The sequence below is a fragment of the Eschrichtius robustus genome, chromosome X (assembly GCF_028021215.1).
Source record: "Eschrichtius robustus isolate mEscRob2 chromosome X, mEscRob2.pri, whole genome shotgun sequence".
NCBI classification, from domain to species: domain Eukaryota; kingdom Metazoa; phylum Chordata; class Mammalia; order Artiodactyla; family Eschrichtiidae; genus Eschrichtius; species Eschrichtius robustus.
In genome coordinates this window covers 29,992,650-30,016,552 of record NC_090845.1, presented here as the reverse complement: position 1 = coordinate 30,016,552, position 23,903 = coordinate 29,992,650, and the positions used below count along the sequence as shown (strand labels likewise).

Here is a 23,903-nt window from a genome sequence, read left to right as displayed (position 1 = left end):
GGCAGAAGTTTGAAGATCTTTATCTGACAAGCTAAGGGACTTCGAATCATTCTTTTCTGAGTGAGAGACATAGTGGTCATTAATGATTGTTGAGCCCAACTCTGTTCCATCAAGGACAATCAACTCAACTGCTTAGAGCATCAGTCCACACCAGGGAGCTAAGTGATCTGCTGTAGTATTTTCCCCAATAAGTGGTTCATGAGGGAAGGCCTTGGCTCTGCTGGGTACGTGATACGTCTCCCCGGTAGAATATGTCCAAATCTCTAGAGGAGCATGGGTAGTTTGACCTTTCCCTGTATGCGCCCATAGGAAACCCTGGTAAATCGATCTAGAGGGGAGGGACTTTTTGTTAAAAATTGAGTTTTATTTTAGAAAACTCAATCTGATGGCAATGCAGAGGTTGAATTATGTCAAGTAAGGACTGGGGGTCTACAAACCAGTTTGGATTTTTTCCAACAGCCCAAGTGGTAAGGGCTTGAACTAGCCTCCTGCTCTGGGAATGTGAAAGGCTAGGCTGGATGTAAGAGACATGATGCAAGATAAACAGACAATCCAGAGTGAAGTACCTATAGGAAAAGAGGAAGCAGGATGAAAGGGAACTGTGAAGTTCAGGTACTGCAAGAATTATGGGCTCCGTTCTACAAAAGAGAAAATTGGTTTAGGGAGATTACCCAACACAACTGAGACCAGATAGCTCCTAAGTGGTAAAGCAGATCATTAAACCTAGACCTTTCACCTCTTCAGTTATTTGTTTTACTATACTACACTTGACCTCAGTTTCAGACTTAGTAAATTTGAGGTGAAAGCAGCATGAGACTTGGAACAAAATGTTAACAGAAATAGTTGAACGTACTTAACTACGAATAGACATTGACGTTTGTATGGACAGTAGCAGGGATGTTTGTACTACTGGGATCTAGGCATCTATTTATAAATTATAAATATAAAAATTAGATTTAGATATCAGGACTCTATTACAGATTTACTGAATTAGATTATCTGGTGTGGAACTTAGACATACATATTAAAACAAAACAGAACAAGAGCCCCTACCCAATGGATTCTGCTATGGGTTCTGATTAAGAATATAATGGTTAAGAAGGTAAACCGTTGTTCAATGAAATGTTTGTTCATGATTAAGATTAATTCACAATGATTTTGTAGGCCCTCCTGCCTTTTACCTCTTAGGAGCACAAAATCCAGATTTGAAAATCACTGTCATATTTCAGAAATATATTTATATTTACCCTTTATTTTTATGTTATTACTTTCTTCAATTTTCATCACATATTTGTTCATCAGTTGGTTTTGATGGACTTTACTTACTTTCAGTCTTACAGATGAGATTGCTCCTTCTAAAAATCAATAGGAGCCTGCTGATTTTATTTATTCTAATATGAAGGCACATAAAATGAATATGGCCAAAAAAAGGTTGAAAAGTAAGCCTGTTTTTCAAAAGACTAGATTGTCAATTGAAGCAGAAAATTATATTCAGTGCACTGGATTTATGCATTGTTTTAGTCTTCTCCAACCAATTTAGAAATGCACTTTCTTATAAAATTGAGATTATTACAGATCCTGTGCTGAGCAGCTGAAATAATGTGTCTATGCCAAGGTCATATCTTAAAAGTTTGGAAGAATGTACTGCAATTGAATATAAGTTCATGAGTGTACTCTACGTAATTTTCTGACATATTTCAGTAACTTTATTTTTTACCTAATATTGTCTTAATTTTTACTTTACCTTTGACAATGTTTCATACATATTCATTGCTTAAAAGAAATTAAGCAGACATTATTCTAAAGTCAGTATTGAGTCTGATAATGAAAATGGCTAAGTTAATTAAGTAAATGGCAACCCTCACTGAACTTATTCAAAGCTATTTCCCCTCGTGATGTGTTTTCCTGAATAAATGATGCATAAAAAGCATTTATTCTCGATTGTTCTATATCAGCCTCTAAATTGTTACTTTACGTGTTACAACCTGTTGTATTATGAGAAATTCTGAGATCACCTCAGTTTAATGGCTGCAGATCAAAGAGAAAACCCTCAAGGATCATTTAAGCCATCATTCTTTAAGAAAAGATTTTTTCAATGTTCTATCAGAGTCAGTTTATTGTTGATATATAGTTGGTAACACAGTATTGTATAATTGAAATTTTCTGAGAGTGTAACATAAATGTTCTCACAAAAAAACAAGTAAGTATTTGAGGTAATGGCTATAGTAGTTAATACAACAGGGGAATCTTCAGAATGCATACATGTATCAAACCATCACATTATACACTTTAAATATATTATGATTTTCTTTGTCAGTTATACCACAATAAAGCTGAAGAAGTTTTAGAGCAAAAATGAAACTAAACAAACTACAAAAGTAGTTTTAAGTCATAGATAGATAACCTCATATTTTGTCAATTTGTTTTTGTTTATACATCCATAAGAAATAATAGAGTTTTCAAAATAAAAGGAAAAAAACACACTCACTTTAGCAGTACCTGTATCAAATAGATGTTTTTAGGATTCTGAATAGAATTGTTTTCTATACTCAACAAGGATGAAAGTATAAGCAAAAGTATTAATAGATCCAGGTTTTGTGACACGTGAAGCATATTCTACTTGGGTGATCTTCTTTAAGTCAAAGAATACAACGGTACAAATACAAAATTAGGTATAAACATGAGTATTTAGTTTCACAAAGAAAAGTATTTAGTTGCACAAAGAAATCATGACAAATTTTAAAAGAAGCTGACAAATTACACATATATCACAGAATTGAGAAAAATAGCACAATATTTTTTAGCAGTTAACTGCTCTGTAATATATAATTCTCTGTCATACTTCTTTCTCTATCTCCCTGACTACCTTCTTTTAGCACCTCTTCACGTGAGAGAATCAAAAGATAATGTGGTCCTTCCTCTAGCATGGTTAATTAAAATTTGACCTTTATTGTTGAGAGTTGAGAAAAGTTTCTTTCACATTCAGAATTCATTATTGGTGATGTCATGTATATTATTAGGATTATTGCCAACTTTAGGAAGACCCTATCAAGTTTCTTTCACCTAAGAACTATAAAAAGAGGGATCCTTTCAATTTATCTTGTACAGTGACTACTAAAGATTTTCATTCGAGCTGTACTGTACTCTGCTTCTAGGGAACACTCAAACTTCATCAAAGTGAACAGGTAGCTCGCAAATAAGTCAAGGACTATTTATCCCTGCTTTTTTCAAAGAAATGGAGAAGGATAATGTTAGTTTAGGTGAACTCAGGAACAGGACCCAAGACAAGAAATTGAAAGCAGGAATGTTGATCCTCAGAAGCAGGAGTGAAAGAATAGGGTCAGTGAAACAGAAAAGGGGGAAGTCCCAGAAAAAGTGCTCCCCCTTTTGGAGAATGCTCTGAGGTAAAAAATAAGCAGAGAGATGCTGGCAACGTGCAAAGGAAATATCCATCACACCCCAGCCATGTTAGAGGTGATGCCGGCCACCAAATATGTGTTACAGGTGAGATATTTGGAAAGCAAAATGGGCTCTGTTCATGCTATTACTAAGGCGTGGCTGCTCAACGGCTCCAGGTCCCCCTTTCACTCTTCTTCGGAAGCCTACTCTGTTGTAACTCGACTCAGAAGTATTTGTCCCTATGGAGTAACTTCAGTACTCCATATCGTGGTGCACAAAACTCTTCAAACCCGGCCCATCTGCCACCATTTTATTACATACTCCCTTCATAACTAGGGTTGCAAGAATTAGCAAATGGGCAGAAGGCCTGAACAGACATTTCTCCAAAGAAGACACACAGATGGCCAACGGGCGCATGAAAAGATGCTCAACATCGCTAATCACTAGAGAAATGCAAATCAAAACCACAAGGAGATATCACCTCACACCTGTCAGAATGGCTATCATCAAAAAGTCTATACATCATAAGTGCTGGAGAGGGTGTGGAGAGAAGGAGACCCTCCTATACTGTTGGTGGGAATGTATATTGGTGCAGCCACAGTGGAAAACAGTATGAAGTTTTCTCAAAAAGACTAAAAATGGAACTACCATATGATCCTGCAATTCCACTCCTGGGTGTATATTTATAAAAATTAAAACCCTAATTCGAAAAGGTACATGCACCCCAGTGTTCATAGCAGCACTATTTACAATAGCCAGGTCATGGAAGCAACTCAAGCGCCCATCAACAGATGATTGGATTAAGAAGATGTGAGCTACACACACACACACACACACACACACACACACACACACACACAATGGAATATTAGTCAGCCTTTACAAAGAATGAAATTCTGCCATTTGCAGCAGCTTAGATGGGCCTAGAGAATATTGTGCTTAGTGAAATAAGTTAGAGAACAACAAATACTGTAATAATATCACTTATATGTGGAATCTAAAAAAAAAGAAAAAACGAATGTATATGCAAAACAGAAACAGACTCACAGATAGAAACCAAACGTGTGTTTACCAAAGAGGAGAGGGACAAATTAAGGGTATAGGATTAACAGGTACAAACGACTATGCATAAAATATATAAGCAACAAGGATATCTTGTATAGCACAGGGAATTATAGGCATTATCTTGTAATAAACTGTAATGGAGTATAATCTACAAAATACTGAACCACTATGCTGTATACTTGAAACTGATTCAGTACTGTAAATTGACTATACTTCAACAAAAAAAAACCTGGAATGGCCAAAAACTTCATTCGGGCTAAAAACTTTTCCGTAAGATGTTACGGAAAAACCCGAACGAACTTTCTGGCCACCCCTTGGAATAAAATTATAGAAAGCCCAGATTTTTTAGTACAAGTATGTACCAAATGCTACCCCTAAATATCACTAAAAAGTCTTCATTGTTTATTTGAAATTCACACTTAAAAGGACATTCTGTTTTTTATCTGGCAACCCAAGTCATAAGTAACTCTTTGCTGTTCCCTACATACTGTGAAGCTTGGGCCAACATCCCCCCTTTCACGGGCTGCCCAAAATGGCTTTTGCTACTTTAAGCATTGACACACAACTCAGATAAGGGCTCCTCCGTGAAATTATCCTTTCCCTCTCTGCCATTTGTCTCTCCATTCTCCTTCCAGGTGACATAGGCCCTCCAGACTCCATGCCTTCAGAGTGCTTTGTGTCGGTCTTCATTAAAGTACCCATCACCTGGTAATTTAATTATGTGCTTAAACGCCTGTCTCTTCTTCCTGAATAAGTGCTCATTGAAGGAAGGAATGATTTACCTAGCTCACAGTCTGGCATATAAAAGGCCCTAAATATTTTTTTCTTTTAGCCATTGATCAATCCAACTGTTGTTTTGAATGACTGAAAACAATTTCAAAACTTTTTTTATTCATGATTCACCTGTGAAAAATATAGAGATTAATGCAATCTAGAATCCTGAGTAGCTATGTAAAAGTGATGATAAAGAGCGTGACTTCAAGTTTATAGTTCTAATTCTAGCTTCAGTTTGTACAGACACGTTAGAAAAAGTCACAGTGTCTTTTGTTTTAGGAGTCTCATCACAATGAAAAAATAAAGACATTCATCCAGTAGAGGTGCTCTAAGAGGCAGCTGTGTGTGTGTCTCAGAAGAGTTTCTAGCTCACATGTAGCCTCTGGGGAATGAATTGGGAATACAGAAGCTAAGAGCAAGTTCTGCATTTGCCTGTCCAAGGAACATTTCTTTCCCTTTGAGTTCACAAACAGTGTCCTGATGCCCCAAGACTTTGGTTTCCTTCTGTATCTCAGGACTTGAGATACTCTGGATTTCCCTAACTCAGTCCTGAAAGTGGTAGCTTCCAAGACCTGACAATGACTGTGTCTCAGATCTCTGTTGGAAACCAGTGCCTAAAATGTTGTCAAATCATCAGGAATGTAGCTGCAACCTTAGCCAGAGCCAGGAAATGCACCTCCTGCACCAGCAAAGCCCTTGGGCTGGACAAAATTGTTGGCCATTTGGTGTCGGTCATTGCACTAGATCCATTACACAGGTTTTCTGGCAGGAATCCCAGCTTTGGAGGAAAGATGTTTAAATCCTGTAAATAAATGACTGACGCACCATAGCAGTTGATTGATTGTGTTAAGCCTGTATCCAAAATTGCTTTGTTAGGCTCTATTATATTGCTCATTATCTTACTGTGAGGAAGATTAAGCTTACATCTGCCTCGGGTGACAAGGTATCCCATTGTCATGGGATTTTCCACATTTTAGGCCTATGTCACAGGCTTCTAATAAACCCTCAGAGAACATCTTTCGTATTTGTGTGCATCCAGGTGTCAGACCGACACAGTGTTTGTCTCCTTTAAAGTCAGCGACACACTCAGGACTGTGTACATTTCTCTGTTCTCTGCCAGAGGTGAAATTTATTCATGGAACATTCAGGCTAGAGAAGGCGCCTCAGAGCTAGTCTAATCCAATCTCTGCATTTTTCATTTGAGAAAATGGAGTTCCCAAGATTTTCATTGAACGACCCCAGATGATGCAAATAGAGGCAGAGGTGATATTAGGACCTGGGTCCCCTGACTTCCTTCTGTTGTCCTCCCTCCTCCCCATGCAGCATTGATTCAAACTCCCTGACTCACTTCCCTTTCCCAGTCACATGCCCCTCTCGCTCTTTCCTCCCCTGGGTTGTGCTGCTCAGCCCTACTGCACGGGAAGCCACCACCGTGCTTCCTCATCTGAGATCCAGGAATGGACCCCTAGTCTGTATCTCTCTCCCCTCTCCCTTTCCCTTTCTCTTACATGACAGTAACATTATCCATGTATAGCTGGTCCTTTGTTCAGTACCTTCCCCCTCAGGCAAGAAGTTGATGAAGAATAGAGTTGCATGGTATGCAGTCTGGGGACCAAAAAGTTAGGACAACCAGTGATGTGCAAGTGAAGCTGTACAGTTCTAGTTTCCAGGCACAACATGGTTAGAAGACAGTCCCCAGAGGCCTTAGCATGCGTGCTCAATTAAACATGGGGGCCAGAGAACAAGGAGATGGAATTAATACACTTGAGGTTGCTTCATCCCAATCAGTGTAGGAAATATACTGGGGACAGCTGGAGCCTACTGAGGCAAGCTAATGACTGAGTGCTCCTTCATACCGCTTGCTTAAAATATTTCTTCAGCCTTTATTTAGCGGAGGCAAGAAAAAATTAATTTTTTATTCATAAAAATACTTTACCTCTTATTTTTCTTAAAGTAAGGAATTTAGTAGATTTACTTAAAGTCACATGCCTTATTTTACATATATGGATTGTCTTTCATTTAATAGTTTTCTGCCATTTCTAGATGCATAACATTATTCTATGCCAGTGCTGTCCAACAGAAATATAATACAAGGCACATATGCGATTTTAAATGTTCTAGTAGTCACATTAAATAGTATAAATAAACAGGTGAAATTAACTTTAGTAATATATTTTATTTAGCTCAGTGTATGTAAAATGGTATCATTTTGACACTGTAATCAACATGAAAATATTAAGATATTTTGCATTCTTTTTGTTGTACTAAGTCTTTGAAATCCACTGTGTATTTTACACTTACTCCCTGTCTCTATTCCAAATAGCCACATTCCAGGTGCTCACTAGGCACATGTAGCTACTGGCAAGCATGTTGACCAGGGCAGTGCACTGCTCATCAAGGCTAAGAGTAACTTGCAGGATATAATAACAATATTTCTAAAATTTATTTTTCTGGCCTTTATGTTTGTACCTCATTTCCATTTTTTTAAGTTCTTTATTTCGTTTTCTTTTGCTTTTTTTCTGAATCACATAAGCAAATGAAAGGAATTTAAATAATAATATAGCTAATTCCATCTTGCTGAGCATTTACCACATGCACTGTTCAGGTTCCAAATTTCCGCTAACTGCCGTTGCAGGCTTCAGGTAGCTGTTCCCCGCTGGATGGCCAAGCCATATCAGACGTTTGCACGTACTGACCACAGCCTTCCTCAACAACAAGCCAGGAGGATTGTGGATTTTTAATCATTTCCAACGGAGGTTGCTGTCTTCATACATTTTCAAAGTTAGGTGAAGAGTTTGCTGAGGAGACGTGAATTAACGGATGCTACATTTTTAAAGTGTTTTTTTAATTTACGTTGAACCGCAAGCACCTCCCTCACCAACGCACCCCTTGAAGTAGCTCTGGGAGACAGGCAGAGGAAAGTACTAGAGGTTAGAAGTACTGGAGGTTGAGCCACAGCTCCTTGGTCATCTAGAGCAGGGGTTGGCAAACTCTGTAAAGGTGCAGAGAGTCAATATTTTAAGCTTTGTCGGCCATAAGGTCTCGGCAGCAACTATTCAGTGCTGCTTTTATAGTGCAAAAGCAGCCATAGGCAATATGGAAACAAATGGGTTTGGCCAGAGTCAATGAAAAATTAATCAATAGTCAATCTGAGAAAGAAATGAACATTTTTTTTTTTTTGAGCTAACCTGAGGATTATAGCTCAGGAGACAGTCTTTCAGAGAGTTCTGAGAATGGTTGCAAAGAGGTAAGGGGCAGGGGTTGGGCGGGGGATGGTGAGCCAGTATATACGTGATTTTGATGAAGGGGTACACGCATTCAAGCACACATCTTGGTAGAAGGTTATTGCTATTCGCAAGGAACAGATATTTTAGTTAATGGTTTTCGTGCTTTTCTAAGTATGGGAAGATGCAAGAAACGGGGCTCATAAAATTTTCTCCTGAAAGTATCTAACTATATAGGGGCCATTTCTGCCAGTTTTCCCCAAATGCCTCATCCTGATCGTCACCCTGAATTCCTTTCAGGGTACTGTAGGTCAGCGACTGCAGTGGCTAATGACCTGATTCTTGTAGAACTGGATGGTCGGCAACATTCTTTATTTTACAGTCCCCTCTCTTTGGGTCTTAATTTCAACCAAGTTTTGGGAGGCGTTTCGTGACCAATTTATCCCACGGTGCCAGGAATGCTTATTCCCAGGTCAGGCGAGCATTTCGTTGATAGGCCACTTAATGTGCTATTGCTGGACTAGGTCCTGTTAATAGTAGCCAACAGCCTCTGGACCGCCTGTTTTACTAGTCTGTCGTGGTCCAGGAAATGGTTTCCTCTTGTTGCTTCTTCCCATATCTAGAGTTACAGTATTGCAATGATTGATCTTCTAGAACTGTATATTGAGTCAGTCGTTTCAAGTCACTGAGTCATTATTGTTTTCATCTGAGGCTCAGTCACACATTTGGTAATACAAGAGACAATAATCCTGTAAAACAGGCAGAATACAAGCACTCTAACTAGTAATAGTAATACGGTCATAAGTAAGTATTTAAGCTAAGAACTTAATTAGGTGTAGCCCAGTATCTCCCCAGGTCATGTGACCCAGTCTGTTCTACACCAACTACTGTCTTTAAGGGAAATGAGATATTGTCTTTGTACATAAAGTTCAACAAAGATGTCTGTACATACAAGGCAAGTGATGGCTCATCGTGACCCCTTACAGGATTGAGAAAGGAATGTTATCTTCTAAGGAGTTATATGGCTGGCACCAGAAAAAGGAAAATGGATCTTTATGGTTGAGCAGGTATTTCTGCCGTTGGGGGGGTCTGGTTAATGCATAATTCAGATGCACAGTGAACGCTAGAGGGGAGAGAGGAGGACCAAATGGGCAGGGGAAATTTTTATGTTTAAATTTTTCTTGTCTTGCCTTAAAATATGAATGTTATTTCATCATCAGGTCCCAATAATATTTTATTCATGAGCACAAATTTGAATTTTATTTTATTTCATTTAATTTTCATGTATCATGTGTCTTTTGATTTTTTGTCAGTTATTTAAAATGTATAAAACATTCTTAGCTCTCAGACTGTGCAAAAATAGGTGGGAGCTGGCTGTGAACCACGAGCCGTAGTTTGCTGCCCCCTGCCCTGGGCCCTTGTTGAAATGGGCTTAGAGCAAAAATCCTGGCAGAAAAGTTAATTGTTTTGGCCCTGACTTCTGCCCAGGTTTCTTGGTTTTTTCCAAAGAAATCAGATTTTCTTGTCTTCTTCAAATTCCTTTCTGTGCTCTGTTCTCTTCTGACTACACAAAGGGACCCATCCGCTTTCAGGTTTTATTCTCTTTCCTCATATTGTCTGCACACCTAGTAAAACTTCAACCTGCCATATGCCAGTGACACATCCTCCCATTTTTGTGTTCAAAACCAATAAACTCCCTCCTTTAGTATCACCATTTCCAGGAGTAACTATTCTATATCATATTATTATTTTATTTATCAGCAAGATTAAAACTCCCAGGGGCAATGATTTTCTTCATTGTCAGGCATGTTTTATTTCGTGGGTAATGCAACACGCATTGACTTTTCACGGTATAAATAACAACAATGCATCAATTTGCAACAATGAGAAAACATAAATGTGAGTTATGCAGATTATATCATTTGTTACAAAAATACTTTTTAATCTTGATATTTTTAAACATCATAATAAAATGAGTTCATTCAGAAGAGGGCAGAGATAGGACTCCTTTTCAACGTGCTGAATTTCTTTCTTTAAAGGAATGAGTTTTGGAAAACAACAAACATTCTAGCCAGAAAATGTTGAGATGAAAAACAGCAGTCCATTGTCATGTCAGCAAAACTATCAAACGTGTTTATGTATTCGAGCACTCCTGGATTAATTATTTTCTAAAATATTTTGTTCTGCTTTAAAACCACGAGGATTAGTAAGTCTTTTAGATGCATCAGTCCCGAAGCAAGTACTGCAGCATTGCTTGTAGCGCTGTCCAAAATAACTTTTTGCACTGATGGCTTTGTTCTCTATCTGTACTTTCCAATTCTTTGTGGATTTTGAGCACTGAAAGTGTGGCAGGTGCAACTGAGGAACTGATTTTTAAATTGTATTTAACTTCAATTGATTTAAGTTTAAAGTTATATTTAAATAAAGTGGTTTTTATTTTTATTTTTTAATTTTTTTTTATAAATTCATTTATTTATTTATTTTTGGCTGCATTGGGGCTTCGTTGCTGCATGCGGGCTTTCTCTAGTTGCGGCGAGCGGGGGCTACTCTTTGTTGCGGTACGCAGGCTTCTCATTGTGGTGGCTTCTCTTGTTGCAGAGCACGGGCTCTAGGCGTACGGGCTTCAGTAGTTGCGGCACGTGGGCTTCAGTAGTTGTGGCACGTGGGCTTCAGTAGTTGTGGCTCACGGGCTTAGTTGCTGTGTGGCATGTGGGATCTTCCCGGCTCAGGGCTCGAACCTGTGACCCCTGCACTGGCAGGCAGATTCTTATCCACTGCACCACCAGGGAAGCCCAATAAAGTGTTTTTTAAATGAAACTTCTAACTTCGAAAATTGAGGATAAGTGATTATGCAGTGTATTCCCCCCCCGCCACTTTTTTTTCTCTGAAGTGCATATTCTGGAATACAGTGATTTATATAAAATTAACAAAAAAGAAGACTGATTTTTTAAATGCTATTATTAAAATAGCTAATTGTAACTGACACCTCAAGGACTATCTTTAAAATATTAAGCTATTATAATTTGCTATGATTCTTATTCCTTGGGTAAAATTACACAGATCCTGGCTTAATTTCCCATGAATTTTGGTCAAATGAAACTAAACTAATGAACAAAACAAACAAACACCAAATAAAAAGCAGTGTTTCCTAAGAATCCGAAGGACCTTTTTCTATATCAGCCAGGCTGCTGCTAAGGTCCTTTAAGCAAATCAGAGCAAAGACTGCTGATGTGAAAGACTGTGAAAATCAAATAGCTCTTCCCTTGTTTGAGAATGAGTATGGGCTAGGAGAGAGGGGGAAAGAAAAATATGGGGTTAATTTGTAAGAACACATTCTGTGGTGTGCATGTGTCATATTTACATTTTAACTTCTTTGTGAGTTTTATTGTCCTTAGGGTTTAAACAGTATATGATCAAAATCACGTTATGTAGTAAAGAGTGGGTGGGTAGGTGGATAGTTACGTGTGTGTAAATCCCTATAAAATCCATTTAGAAGATAAATGACAGCTATTGAAGTTTGGACAAATCAATTTCACCAGTTCGCTTTACTTGTCTTATGCCTGTGGGTGCCATTATAGGGCTTGTTGCCTAACTTTAGGGGAGGTTCGAATCAAGGTGAACAGTCAAAAAATACTTTCCATGAACTATGTGTATTATTAAGGATTATTTTACCATGAAGTTAGTTGCTTTTACTGCAAACTAAGAAATTAATGAACAAGAATACTGCCTGTGAACACCAAGGTTTATTTAAAAACCAATATGGGTTTAGTGTGGTAGTAAGGGCAGCGTTCTCCAAGGACTGCAAACCTGTTTATTGTACATCAAACTTTACTGACTTTGAAATCTCCCTAGAAATGTTCACTTACCTCATCATGTATTATGCATTTCAGATCTTCAGCAATAATAACAAAATTCAGGTCTGGTAATGGAGTGTTTATGCAATGAAACTAATATACACTGTGGTTTGATACAGGAGACTTCACTGTTACTTTCACTTAAAACTAGAAGCAGTATAGGAAATATAGATCTTTAAACATTGTAAGTAATAGCCACATACTTTAAAAAGAAAATCCACTTACTTGTAAAGTAACATCCCAAGAGTTATGCCATTGGGAGGGCGACCGTCCTAAAAATGAATTGTAATTGGTCACTTTAAAATTGTATATGGATTTATAATTTTAAAATGTCTGGTGGCATATAACCATAATGTATATTTTTGTTTTATATTCATTATTCTTTTATTAAATTTCCAGAGGGAAAGAAAATAAATGACCTCCTAGTGAGAGATATTTTACCATGAGACCACTTGTAAAAAAATAATTGAGTTTTGTGCCTGAGAATATCTTTCCTAAGTTCTGGTTCTCTAGTAGCTTTAGTTTATTGAGATAGAAAAATATGCAGGGTGAAATGAGGTCTCCAAATATTTCATACCAAATGTATTTTATCCAAAGGAAGGTAATGTTCTACGTGAATTATGTAATTGGTATTACTAAATTTTGGAAGTTTAGAAAACTTCCAAGAGAGTAGTTTTTAAGATGCCTTCAGAATGCACTGTTACTTAGCTTTTTTCAAGGTGGATGAGTATTGGCAGTGAAGGTTTATACTTAGTCATACAGTGGATGACTTGAATCAACTAAAAAGGCAGTAGATTTATGGATAGTATATAGGGGAATGGCCTGAACAAAAGTAGTTACTAGGTATGTCATCACTGAATTAATTGAATGTTCCTGCGAGTGCTGTAATTAACGTAAATCTAGTCTTGTCTCTAGCTCCAGAATCCATGACATCAGTATAGCTAACAAGAAAATATGTCAAGATTTGAGTCTTCTACGTGTGTTCCTTAATCCTCTTGACTTACCAGATCCTACCCTTTCATACTCCTGTGTTCCCCAAATCACATTTCACCAGAGCAGCTGCCAGGCAAGACCTGTTCTTGCTGTTCTAGTGAGCTTGGGCAATTCACACTTAGACTAGAACAAAAAGAAGAGTTAAAAATGTGACATATGTGAGAACATAAGTACTTTGAAGAGAGCTCTGCTTTTATTTGTCAGCTTTGCCTTCTCTCTTCTGCGTCCTATTAGCAAAAGATTGATTGGTTTGTGTGATTGTTCATTTAACAAACGTTATACCATGTAAGGGGAGGTGGTCGGGGTACACAAATATATAAATTCAGTTGTGGCTCTGTGTGTGTGTGTGTGTGTGTGTGTGTGTGTGTGTGTTTGAGCTTTTTTGGAGAGGTAAAGGAGGAAGATACAAGTTGAAGGAGAAGAGTAAAGTAAAGAAAGAAAGCAATAACTGACTGGATCTGATGAAGTAGCACAGATAATAAATGCTACAGAATTTATTAGAAAGAATAATTATTTCCATCCAGAGGGATCAGGCAATCTTCTCTGAGGAGATGGCACTTTCATTACCCAAAACATGAAGGATGGAGAAGGGTTTTATATGTGTCAATTAGGAAAAGAGATAGTTTATTGAGGGAAAAGAAGACATTTTAATGGCAGAGTGGACGATGACCCGGAAACAGAAGGAAGAAAAGTCAAGGGGCGTAACAAGAACAATGAAGTCGCCATTTTCACCAAAATGGAGTTTTGTAATTAGAAAGATGTGAAGAATGGTAGATAAGGTCAGATTGTTGCAAGCTATTTTTTCAAAAGGCAGGCTAAAGAATTTGGAGAAAATTGCGAATCAGTCCTGTGATTTAAGCAAGAAAATGAAACAACGAGTGGCAATTTTGGAAGTTGAATTTGGTAGTTGCAAGGGCAATAGGACTTTATCATCCCACATATTTTCAAAGTTATGAAGAAATTGTAGTAAGATCCAATCAGTAACTAAAGGAATTTATTTCAGGAAATTCTATGAAAGAAAGTGGACTTTCTTTTGTACTCGTATCAGTCTGTTTTCTCAAAGTCATATAGTAAAGGGAAAGGGAGAGAAAATAGTACAGTGGTTAAGAGCATGTGCTTCTAAACTTCACTTTTTGGGTTCAAATCCTGGTTCAGTTACCTCTTATTGGCTCTGTGACCTTAGGCAAGTCACTCAGCCTCTCTGTGTCAGTTTTTTCATGTGTAAAATGGGGACAGTAGTAGTACCTACATCATAGAGTTGTTATTACTAAATGTCGAGATATCAAAAACACTTAGAATAAAGCTGGTCACATTGTTAAGTACTGCACAAATATTCTGTTTCTGTAGAAGAAGTGTACATGTGTACTTATGTAAAACACTCATTTTCTTATTAAAAAGCAGTACATATTCATTGCAGAAAAATTAAAAACGCAACTAAGAAAAGGCAATCTGTTAGCCAGAAATTGCAACTGTTAAACTTTTGGTACAGTGTACATTTTTCCATATCACTAAATATTTATCTACAGCACTTTTTAAATGGCTGCAGAGTATTTCGCTGGATGGATGTCCCATAATTTTCAACCCATACCCTATTGGTGAGCATGTAAGCTATTTTAAATGTTTTGCATCTATATATGAGGCTATGGCAAACATTCTTATAGTTGAATATACGTACACATCATTGTCACCTTAAGATAAACTATTAGAAGTAGAAATTGTGGCCTAAGTGTAAGAGTGTGTTTATATTTGGATATGTACTGCAAAAGCTCTGCCCCATTCACTCCCAACCCCAACCCTCAGGGATATTCCAACGTGCTTGCTTACCAGCAGTGTATGAGAAGGGCCAATTCCCTGAACTGTTGTTATTGTATGATACCACCATTTAGTAATAAAAGATAAAATTTTTAAAATCGTTGCCAAATCAATCAATTGATTTGAAGCTCACTGTCTGAGTTTTGTTCCTGTAGTTCCTAGTGAAGGTAAACAGTTTAATAGACTTATAGGTACTGTACAGCACAGGGAACTCTGCTCAATATTCTGTAATAACCTAAATGGGAAAAGAATTTGAAAAGAATAGAAAAAAATAGACTTATACGTCAGTTATAGTTCTTTCACGAATTGTCTGTTGCTGATCCTTGTTCATTTGTTTTTCATTTGAGCATTGGTCTTTTTCCTATTGATCTATGACAACGGTTTTATCTTAAGAGTGTCTGTGAAATTATATAAGATGTATTGTTTTTGGTTTTGATTTTTCTTTTGCTTATTTGATTTTTTATGTTAGAAAGTTTCATATTGTAAATTGAAGTTGATCTCTTTATGATTTTTAAATAAAAATTATAGCATTTACATCAAAAGTAAAAGAACATTTTTAAATGAATAACAAATCAACCAAAATATTGAAGTTACTTATTGCAGTTATATGAAGATCATTTAATCATGACTTTGGATTAATCATAATCTAACAATTTATTCAATAAGCAATCTAATTTATCTTGTAGTCTCATATAATAGAGTCATGAATTAACAAATATCAAATAGTAGTTCTTCTGTTTTCAAAATATGTTTATATTTGAAATACATTTCATTTATATTGTTTTATATTAAAGTTGACATCTGAATGTGTATCTCATTAGTGATAATGCGAATTAATGGTATAGACTGTTCTCACAAAAATGAAAACTTTTGAAAAGTGTGAATTTTAATACTCCGTTTATCAAGTAATATGTTAGATTTGGAAACATAGCAGAACATACGTTTTGGGAGGGAAGAGAAAAGGGAAGAGTAGAATTTGGAGTCAGGAAAACCCAAGTGTTTAAAGCCAAGTTTTTTTCACTTACTAGTAAACTTAGGAATATTATTTATAGTTTTGAGCCTTAATTTCCTCATGTGTTAATTGAAAGGAATGAATACTTTTAAGGCTTTAAAGATATTTTCATGAAATCTTTTAAATTGAAGGAAAAGAAACGCATAAATAAGAAGTGCACAAATAATAACAATAGAAGTTGATGGATTTTTTAAAAAGTTTTCATGCCCATGCTCCTAGCACCCAGATCAAGAATTCGAACATTACCCTAGGAGTCTCCCTCATGTTTCTTCCCAGTTATTAACCCTTTCCCAGCTACCACCCTCACCCAAGGATAAGTACTTTTCTGATTTCTAACACCTCTATTAGTTTTGCCTGTCTTTGAATTAATATAAATGGAATCATACAGTACCTGTATATGCTCCTATGTTTGAATTCTGTTCATCATTATTTTTGTGAGATTCTTCTATGCTATTGCAGGTACCGTAGTCTGTTTTCTTACTGTCTTTATAGTGTCCCATTGTGTGAATATACCACAGTTTATCCATTCTACTGTTGGTAGGCATTTGGGTTGTGTCTAGTATGAGGCTATTATGAATAATGCTGTTATGATGTACATGTCCTTTACTGCATGTATGTGCATTTTTCTTTAGGATATACTTGAAATAGAATGGCTGGGTCATAAGATATGTGTGTGTTTGGCTTTGGAAATACCACCAGTTTTCCAATGTAGTTTACCAGTTCACTCTCACCAGCAGTGTATGAGAGTTGCAGTTGTTCCACATCCTCATCAAGAATATGTAGTTTCATTCTTTTTCCTTTTAACCATTCCAGTGGATGTGAACTGGTACCTCATTGTGTTTTTATTTGTGAGCATCTGATAATTAGAGCCATTTTTATATCCACGTATGTGAAGTTCTTGTGCAAATCTTTTGCCCATTGGGGGGAAAAAATAGTTACCTGTCTTTTTCTCATAGATGTCAGAGTTCTTTGAATACAGCTTCTTTGTCAGATAGATGCATTGTGAATATCTTCTTCCAACTTAGGCCTTGCTTTTTTCTCCTAACGATATCTCTTGATGAATGAAGTTCAATATGTCAATCTTTTCCTTTATGGCTAGTGCTTTTTCTATCTTATTTAAGAAATAATCACTTACCCTAAAATCATCAAGATATTTTCCCATGTTTACTTTCAGAAACTTTTATTGTTTACCTTTTACATTGAGGTCTACAGCAATCTAGAATTAATTTTTTTGTGTATGGTATAGCGTAGGAGTCAAGATTCTATCCAATTAACCTGGAACCATTTATTGAAAAGATCATCCACAATCCACTTAACTAAAGTGGGCACCATTGTCATAAATTAAGTAAATATATGTAGTCTATTTGTTCTCACAGCCATACCACACATAATTAACCATAATAAATATTGATATCTGCTTGTAAACATTCTTAAACTTTGTTGTTTTTCAAAATTGCCTTGGATATTTTTGGCCCTTTGCATTTCCATATAAATCTTAGAGTTGGCGTGTCAATTTTTATTAAAAACTAGCTGCTGCAATTTTGTTAAGGGTTGCACTGAATTTACGCACTGTTTGAAGAGAACTGATATTCTTACAGTATTGGAACTTTTAATCGGTTCCTTCAATTGGCTCCTTCCAATAGAGGAACAAGGTATATTCCTCTTTTTGCTTAGGTTTTCCTTAATCTCTCAGTAATGTTTGTAGTTTTTAGGGTAGATGGCTTGCTTTTTGGTATGAATTACCAAATTACTCCCTACAAATGTAGGAATGTATCCTAAAATGTAAGAGTGCTTACTCTACAGAATTTTGACAAATAACCTTTTTAAAAAGCCAATATAATAGGCAAGTGATGGTATATCATTGCTGTTTTAATTTGCATTTGATTGATTACTTAGTGGTTGGACTTTTCTCTTGTTTATTGGTTGTTTGCATTTTTTGCCAAATTCCTGTTCATATTCTTTATCCAATTTTCCAGTAGATTTTCCATCTCCTTTCTTTGAAAGATCTTTTTATATGTGATAATATTACCCTTTGTTTGATAAATGCTACAAATATTCCCAGTTGTTATTTGTTTTTAGTTCTGCTGCCTTAATTTCTAGATGAACAATACAAATGTTATATTTAATACTTTATCCACATTCCTATCACTTCTAAAGGGCTTCCCCATACCAATATTTCATTCTAGTTCTGCTCTTATTAATTTTTTTACACCTAACACTTTAATTTCTCTAGAATATTTTTGGTGTAAGATATGAAGTTAGTATTTAGTATCTGTTTATTTCTAAAACAGTCACCTCTATTTATCTTAATGCTAAAACTTCTACACATTTGAAATTAAAATTGAAAAACTGAAAGTAAAGGAAACCTAATCTTGTGTGAAATTAGGTCAAGATTTGGTTAGATACTAAATTAACACATAAGGGAACTGAATGTGTTTAAGTGTCTTCTTTCACCACAGGGCACATGTTGTATGAAGAGCATGGTTTTTTAATACTTAAAAAGATTATTAGGAAAAATGACACATTTTACTAGTAAAGTGTTTCTGTCCATATTTTGATAAGAATGTGAAGTAGTAAATATAACAGTAAATGTCTTTAAAACACATAGAAACTGACACAGAACTTACTCTTATTTTACATCATAAACTATTTGTATCTGTTATCTTTTTCCATGAACTATGTAGAAGAAGCCATCAGTTCCTGAAGGCTGTTTTGAAGGGCGGAGAGGGAGCACAGAAATTATGTGCTAGAAGGTCTCAAATTGCACCCTATCATTAACTAAGTGATGTTGTCCTGGGAAAATAATCAGAAGATTTTTGACTGATGGCTTTAGACATGTTATATCCTATTAATCATGATTTGTTATTAAAATATATAAAGTATAATTTCTCCCCACTACTTTTTGGTGAGAAGAAAAGCTAGTAGTGTTCCTTTGTAAATTAACTTATATCTTTGCAAAGGTAATACATTTATATTTTTCAAAAATTAAAAAATATAGTGAAAAATCCCCCACCCCATCTACCATCTGCCCTACCATCCCCAAACATTGATTTTAGTTCCAGAAATATACCTACAAGATGAATTCCTAGAAGTAAAAGTTCTGGGTCAAAGGTTATATGCATTTGATAGATCTTGCCAAATTGCCATCCCATTGGCCATGTGTAAGAGTCTGAGTTTTCCACAGCCTTGTCAGCATAGTGTGTTTTTAGACTTGGATTTTGTTATCAGTACAATAGTTGAAAGTTTTAGATCTCTCATTGTGGCCAAAGCATAACTTCTTTTTGTATGTTTAAAATCCATTTGTGGTTTTTTTTTTTGAACTGCCCTTAAATTTTGTCCTATTTTCTTTTTGGTTGTTGGCCTTATTCATATTAATTTGCAGATGCTCTCTTATGGGTTAGGAAAATTAATATGTTATCTGAGATGTCTGTCACGAATATTTTCTTTCATAATTTGTCATTTGTCCTTTAACTTTGCTTTTAGTTTTCTTTACCATGCATAAGTTTCTGATTTTTATATAGTCCAATTTACTAATATTTTTGTTTTTTAATTAAAGCTGTTTAACCTGAGGATAAAATTACATTTTTTTTTTATGTCGTTGACTACTCTGGACATGTATTGCTTCTTACATTGAGAAAAAAAGAAATTAATCCTGAATCTGGAAATTGTTTTTCTTTCATTCAACAGATATTTATTGAAGACCTATCATGTGTAGGAACCTAGTCCATCCAGAAATTAAATGTAAATAACAAATTAAATAGTATAAAGTAAATGCTATGATAGTGGGAAACACAAGGTCTGTGAGGCTGTATCTAATGTAGGTATCATAACTAAAGCTGAAAACTACGTGTGTCATTTAATTATTCCAGATGTTAGTCAAATCTCACCCATTGTACTGTTTTCTGTCGGGGGTTGTTCTATCTCTATAACCAGGAAGGGATGAGTTAGGAGGATGAGAAGGAAACCAACAGGCTTCGCTAAAAGTTATCCAGATTTCTGCACTTATATATAAAGCCTAAATGAAACGTGAACTATTTTGTGATCAGATATAAAAATGAGTTTGCAACTCGATTTTAGAGATTTTAGGAATGTATGATGGCTATTATTTCCAGTAGCTTCAGAATCTAGAGGCTCTTAGAGGCTGTACATTGAAGCAATAAAATGCTTTTTACATTTACTTGTGAGTAGAAAATGATCCAATAAAAATAAACTGTTTTAGGTCCCTCCTTATAAATGCTGAAAAAGATAAGTTGAGGGCATTATTAGATTATATATTATATGCATGGAATTATATTTGTGATACCAGCTATAACACACTCACATACGCATATTGGATTGGCCAAAAATCCGTCTTACAGAAAAACCCGAACAAACTTTTTGGCCAATCCAATATGTGTATGTGAGAGTGCTACGGGAAAACCCAAACGAACTTTTTGGCCAACCCAATACATGTATAAATATAGTTCAGCGCTGTAGACGTCCTTATGGTTTAGAACTCATGAAATTCAAATAGGCCTTCATCTAATAGTATGTTTACTTGGCTTTATAGCAGGATACAAGTGAGACAAAGCAGATACAGTATCATGATTCATTATTCATGGGCAGACATTCCATGCTACCCACACACATTGCTTCTTTTGACTCCTTATCCAGACAGGGAAAAGCTGCCATGGGTGAAAGCCAGAGTTTGTGCAGGTCACTTTAAATAGAAGCCACAGCCTCTATTTCCCTTCTTTCTTTTACTCCATTTTAGTCATATAGGCCCAAGGTCCTAATATCAACTCACAGCTTCTCCAATCCAGGCATAGTTCCATACAACAAGTAAGCCAGCCCCAGCATTTCCCATTCATCTTAAAGTTAGTGTCCCAAGGAAACATTGTTGTGGGAACCTAAGGTCAATCCCAGGCTGGCCTGCATCAGCGCAGGCTAGATGTTAACCCTTTACTCATGCATTGGCATGCACTTTACAAAATATATACAAATGTATTCACAATATATTTCAAAATACATGTTGTCCACATATAATAAGAGCTTATATAATGTTCTTTCCCCTATAAATTAATTGATTGGTTATTTTGTCCACTAATGTATCTCCTTTTCACCCCACAACTCTTGGGTCCAAATAAAGAATATAATGCTCACTAGTTAGCTTTTTTAGAAGTTTCTGAAACGATTGGTCCAAAGTATGGGGCATTGTTTAGATGATGTGCTACTATATTAGTATGCTTATCTAGTTTACTTTTTAAATGTTTTCTATTATTACTCATAATATCATGATAATATATGATAGATGCATATTGTAACATTTGTGTTCATATTACAATGTAATATTATATTTATATTATTAGTAGAGTATAATTAATAATATCATAAAGAGTTGCCATTGCAAGTTCACACTCTTTATTCCTGCGTACCTATTTTAGCCCTTGATAATCTGAAGAAAAAGGCTTTACTCTTGCTTATCTGTCTCTCTGCATACACTTGAGTTGGAGCAATAATCACTAACATTGAATGATTTTATTATCATTCACTATCATGCAGAATATTGCTGTAAACTATTTACATGGATTACTTTATTTAACCCTTACTCTGACTCTATGAAGCAGGTACTATCATTGTCCTCATTCTATAAGAGAAGGCATTGGGAGTTAAGGAAAACTTGGCTGAAGTGTTAACAAAAGGGATGGAAACATGATTTTTTTTTTTTTTTTTGGCTGCGGGGCATGCGGGATCTTACTTCCCAGACCAGGGATCGAACCCATGTCCCCTGCAGTGGAAGCACAGAGTCCTAACCACTGGACTGCCAGGGTATTCCAGAACCCCAATTTAAAACCAAGCAGCGTAACTCTAGACCTCACAATGTTGAACAGCATACAACACTGCTTCCCAAGTTATTTACGGTTTTCAACCAGGGATAAAATTATAGAAGGTTATAAAATTGGGATAATAGTATCTGTATGATAGAGTTGTTGGGCAGATTAAAGAAGACAATAAACGTGAAACTTCCAAACACGGTTGCTTGGCACATAGTAAGCCCTTAATAAAAATCACTTATAATCATTCCATGATAGTTTACTCTAATTCAGATGTTCTTTTTACTTTTCATTCCAATCATCTGATTCTGTTTTACTTGGTTATGCTAGAGCTCGCAAACTACAGATCACAAAAATGCTTACCTCACCAGTCTTCTTTGTACATAAAAGAATTTCCTTGTACAATTTTCCTTAACGTAAAAGAAAGTTAGAAACAAGTACAAAGGCAGAGAGTCTGGCATATAATACACAAGACACCATTATGTTTAATGAATGAGTGGGTAAGTGAAGAATACACTTCTTTACTTTCGTCGGTCGGAGTTGGGTGTGCATTTGTGTGGGTGTGTGTTTTGTATTTCAGTAAAAGGCTTATTGTCTTCAAAGTATAGAATTTTGGAAAGACTATTAATCAATGATTTGTAATACATGAATTAAATCCTAATGTGTAACACATGTATGTAATCAATATCATGCTGTTAAAATACCAAATTCCATAAATTTCTATAACATTTCATAACAAATAGCTTTTGAAAACATTTCTTTTTCCTGTTTTTTTTTAAATCATGATACTCTTTTACTTTGTTTTTCCCTATAGGTTTCTAGAGTTTTACCTGAGAAACAAGGAGAAATTGAGGCTCACATAAAAGACCTTGGACAGCTTGAAGAGCAATTAAATCATCTGCTTCTGTGGCTGTCTCCTATTAGGAATCAGTTGGAAATTTACAACCAACCAAATCAAACAGGACCATTTGACATTAAGGTAAAGACTTTTTGCTCTAAATATTATTTTTCAAGAGTGGCAATATCACTGAAATAAATTTCTCATTTGTTATCATCATCACCATCATCATTGTTATAACGCTAATAATAATTATTATTACTTGAGTAGCATTTTTTGTTTTTTCTTCTGGCATTTACTAGCAATGATGTTTCATTGAACTCATATCACCAGAATGTCTTCATTATACTTGTTACTACGATCCATTTTCCATCCCTACTTGAATTGTACTTAATATGTTTGTAGACTCCTTATCTAAAACTGAAGTCATTTTGGAGACTAAGTGCCTACAAAGTGAAGTATAGACTCCTTAGTAGACATTATAAAACCCTCTCAGACTGACTCCAGTTTACCTTGGTATCCTCTTATTCTGCCAACAATCTCCTCTTGTATTCTAGATACAACAAGTTATATAGTATCTTTATATGCGTGTGGTTTCATGCCATGTCTGTGTTCTTGATCTTCTCTCTTCTTTAAATGACTTCTGTCTCATTTTTTGGCATGATGAATTTTCCTCCATCCATTGAGACTGAATTCAATGTCATTGCTTCTTCAAAGCCTTCTTACATACCCCTAGTAGAGTGAAAAACCCTTTTAGGATTGTTTATAAACCTCTGTATCCATCTCCTATAGTCTTTGTACGTTGATCGACACTTAAATTTTAGAGACCTGAGTACCTCATCACACTGTTCTTTGAACGCACAAGGCATCTTCTTACTTACCTCCCTGTCCCACTCATTTCTGAACACCCCCATCCCAGGGCTCAGTGTATGGTGGGTACTTGTAAGCATTTTTAAATCAATGAATAAAGATGTTAATGAGGCACCCAGAATGGTAAGGAGATGCTATAGGTAAGCTTAGGGCTCCAGACAAACATGCCAATTGGACACCACCAGCTCCTCCTCTTAGTGTCCCTGTACGCATTGATTGTTCCTATCCTTTCTCCCTTCCCAGGAGCCC

The 23,903-nt window shown here is 36.0% G+C and overlaps 1 protein-coding gene across 1 annotated transcript in view; it reads left to right on the top strand.

Moving 5' to 3' along the window:
* DMD (dystrophin) overlaps window positions 1-23,903 on the top strand; it is a 1,739,631-nt gene that overhangs the window by 936,143 nt on the left and 779,585 nt on the right. The window contains exon 45 of the mRNA XM_068533304.1: window positions 22,761-22,925. Coding sequence (XP_068389405.1) covers window positions 22,761-22,925 — 165 coding nt within the window. The remainder of the gene's footprint in view (window positions 1-22,760; window positions 22,926-23,903) is intronic.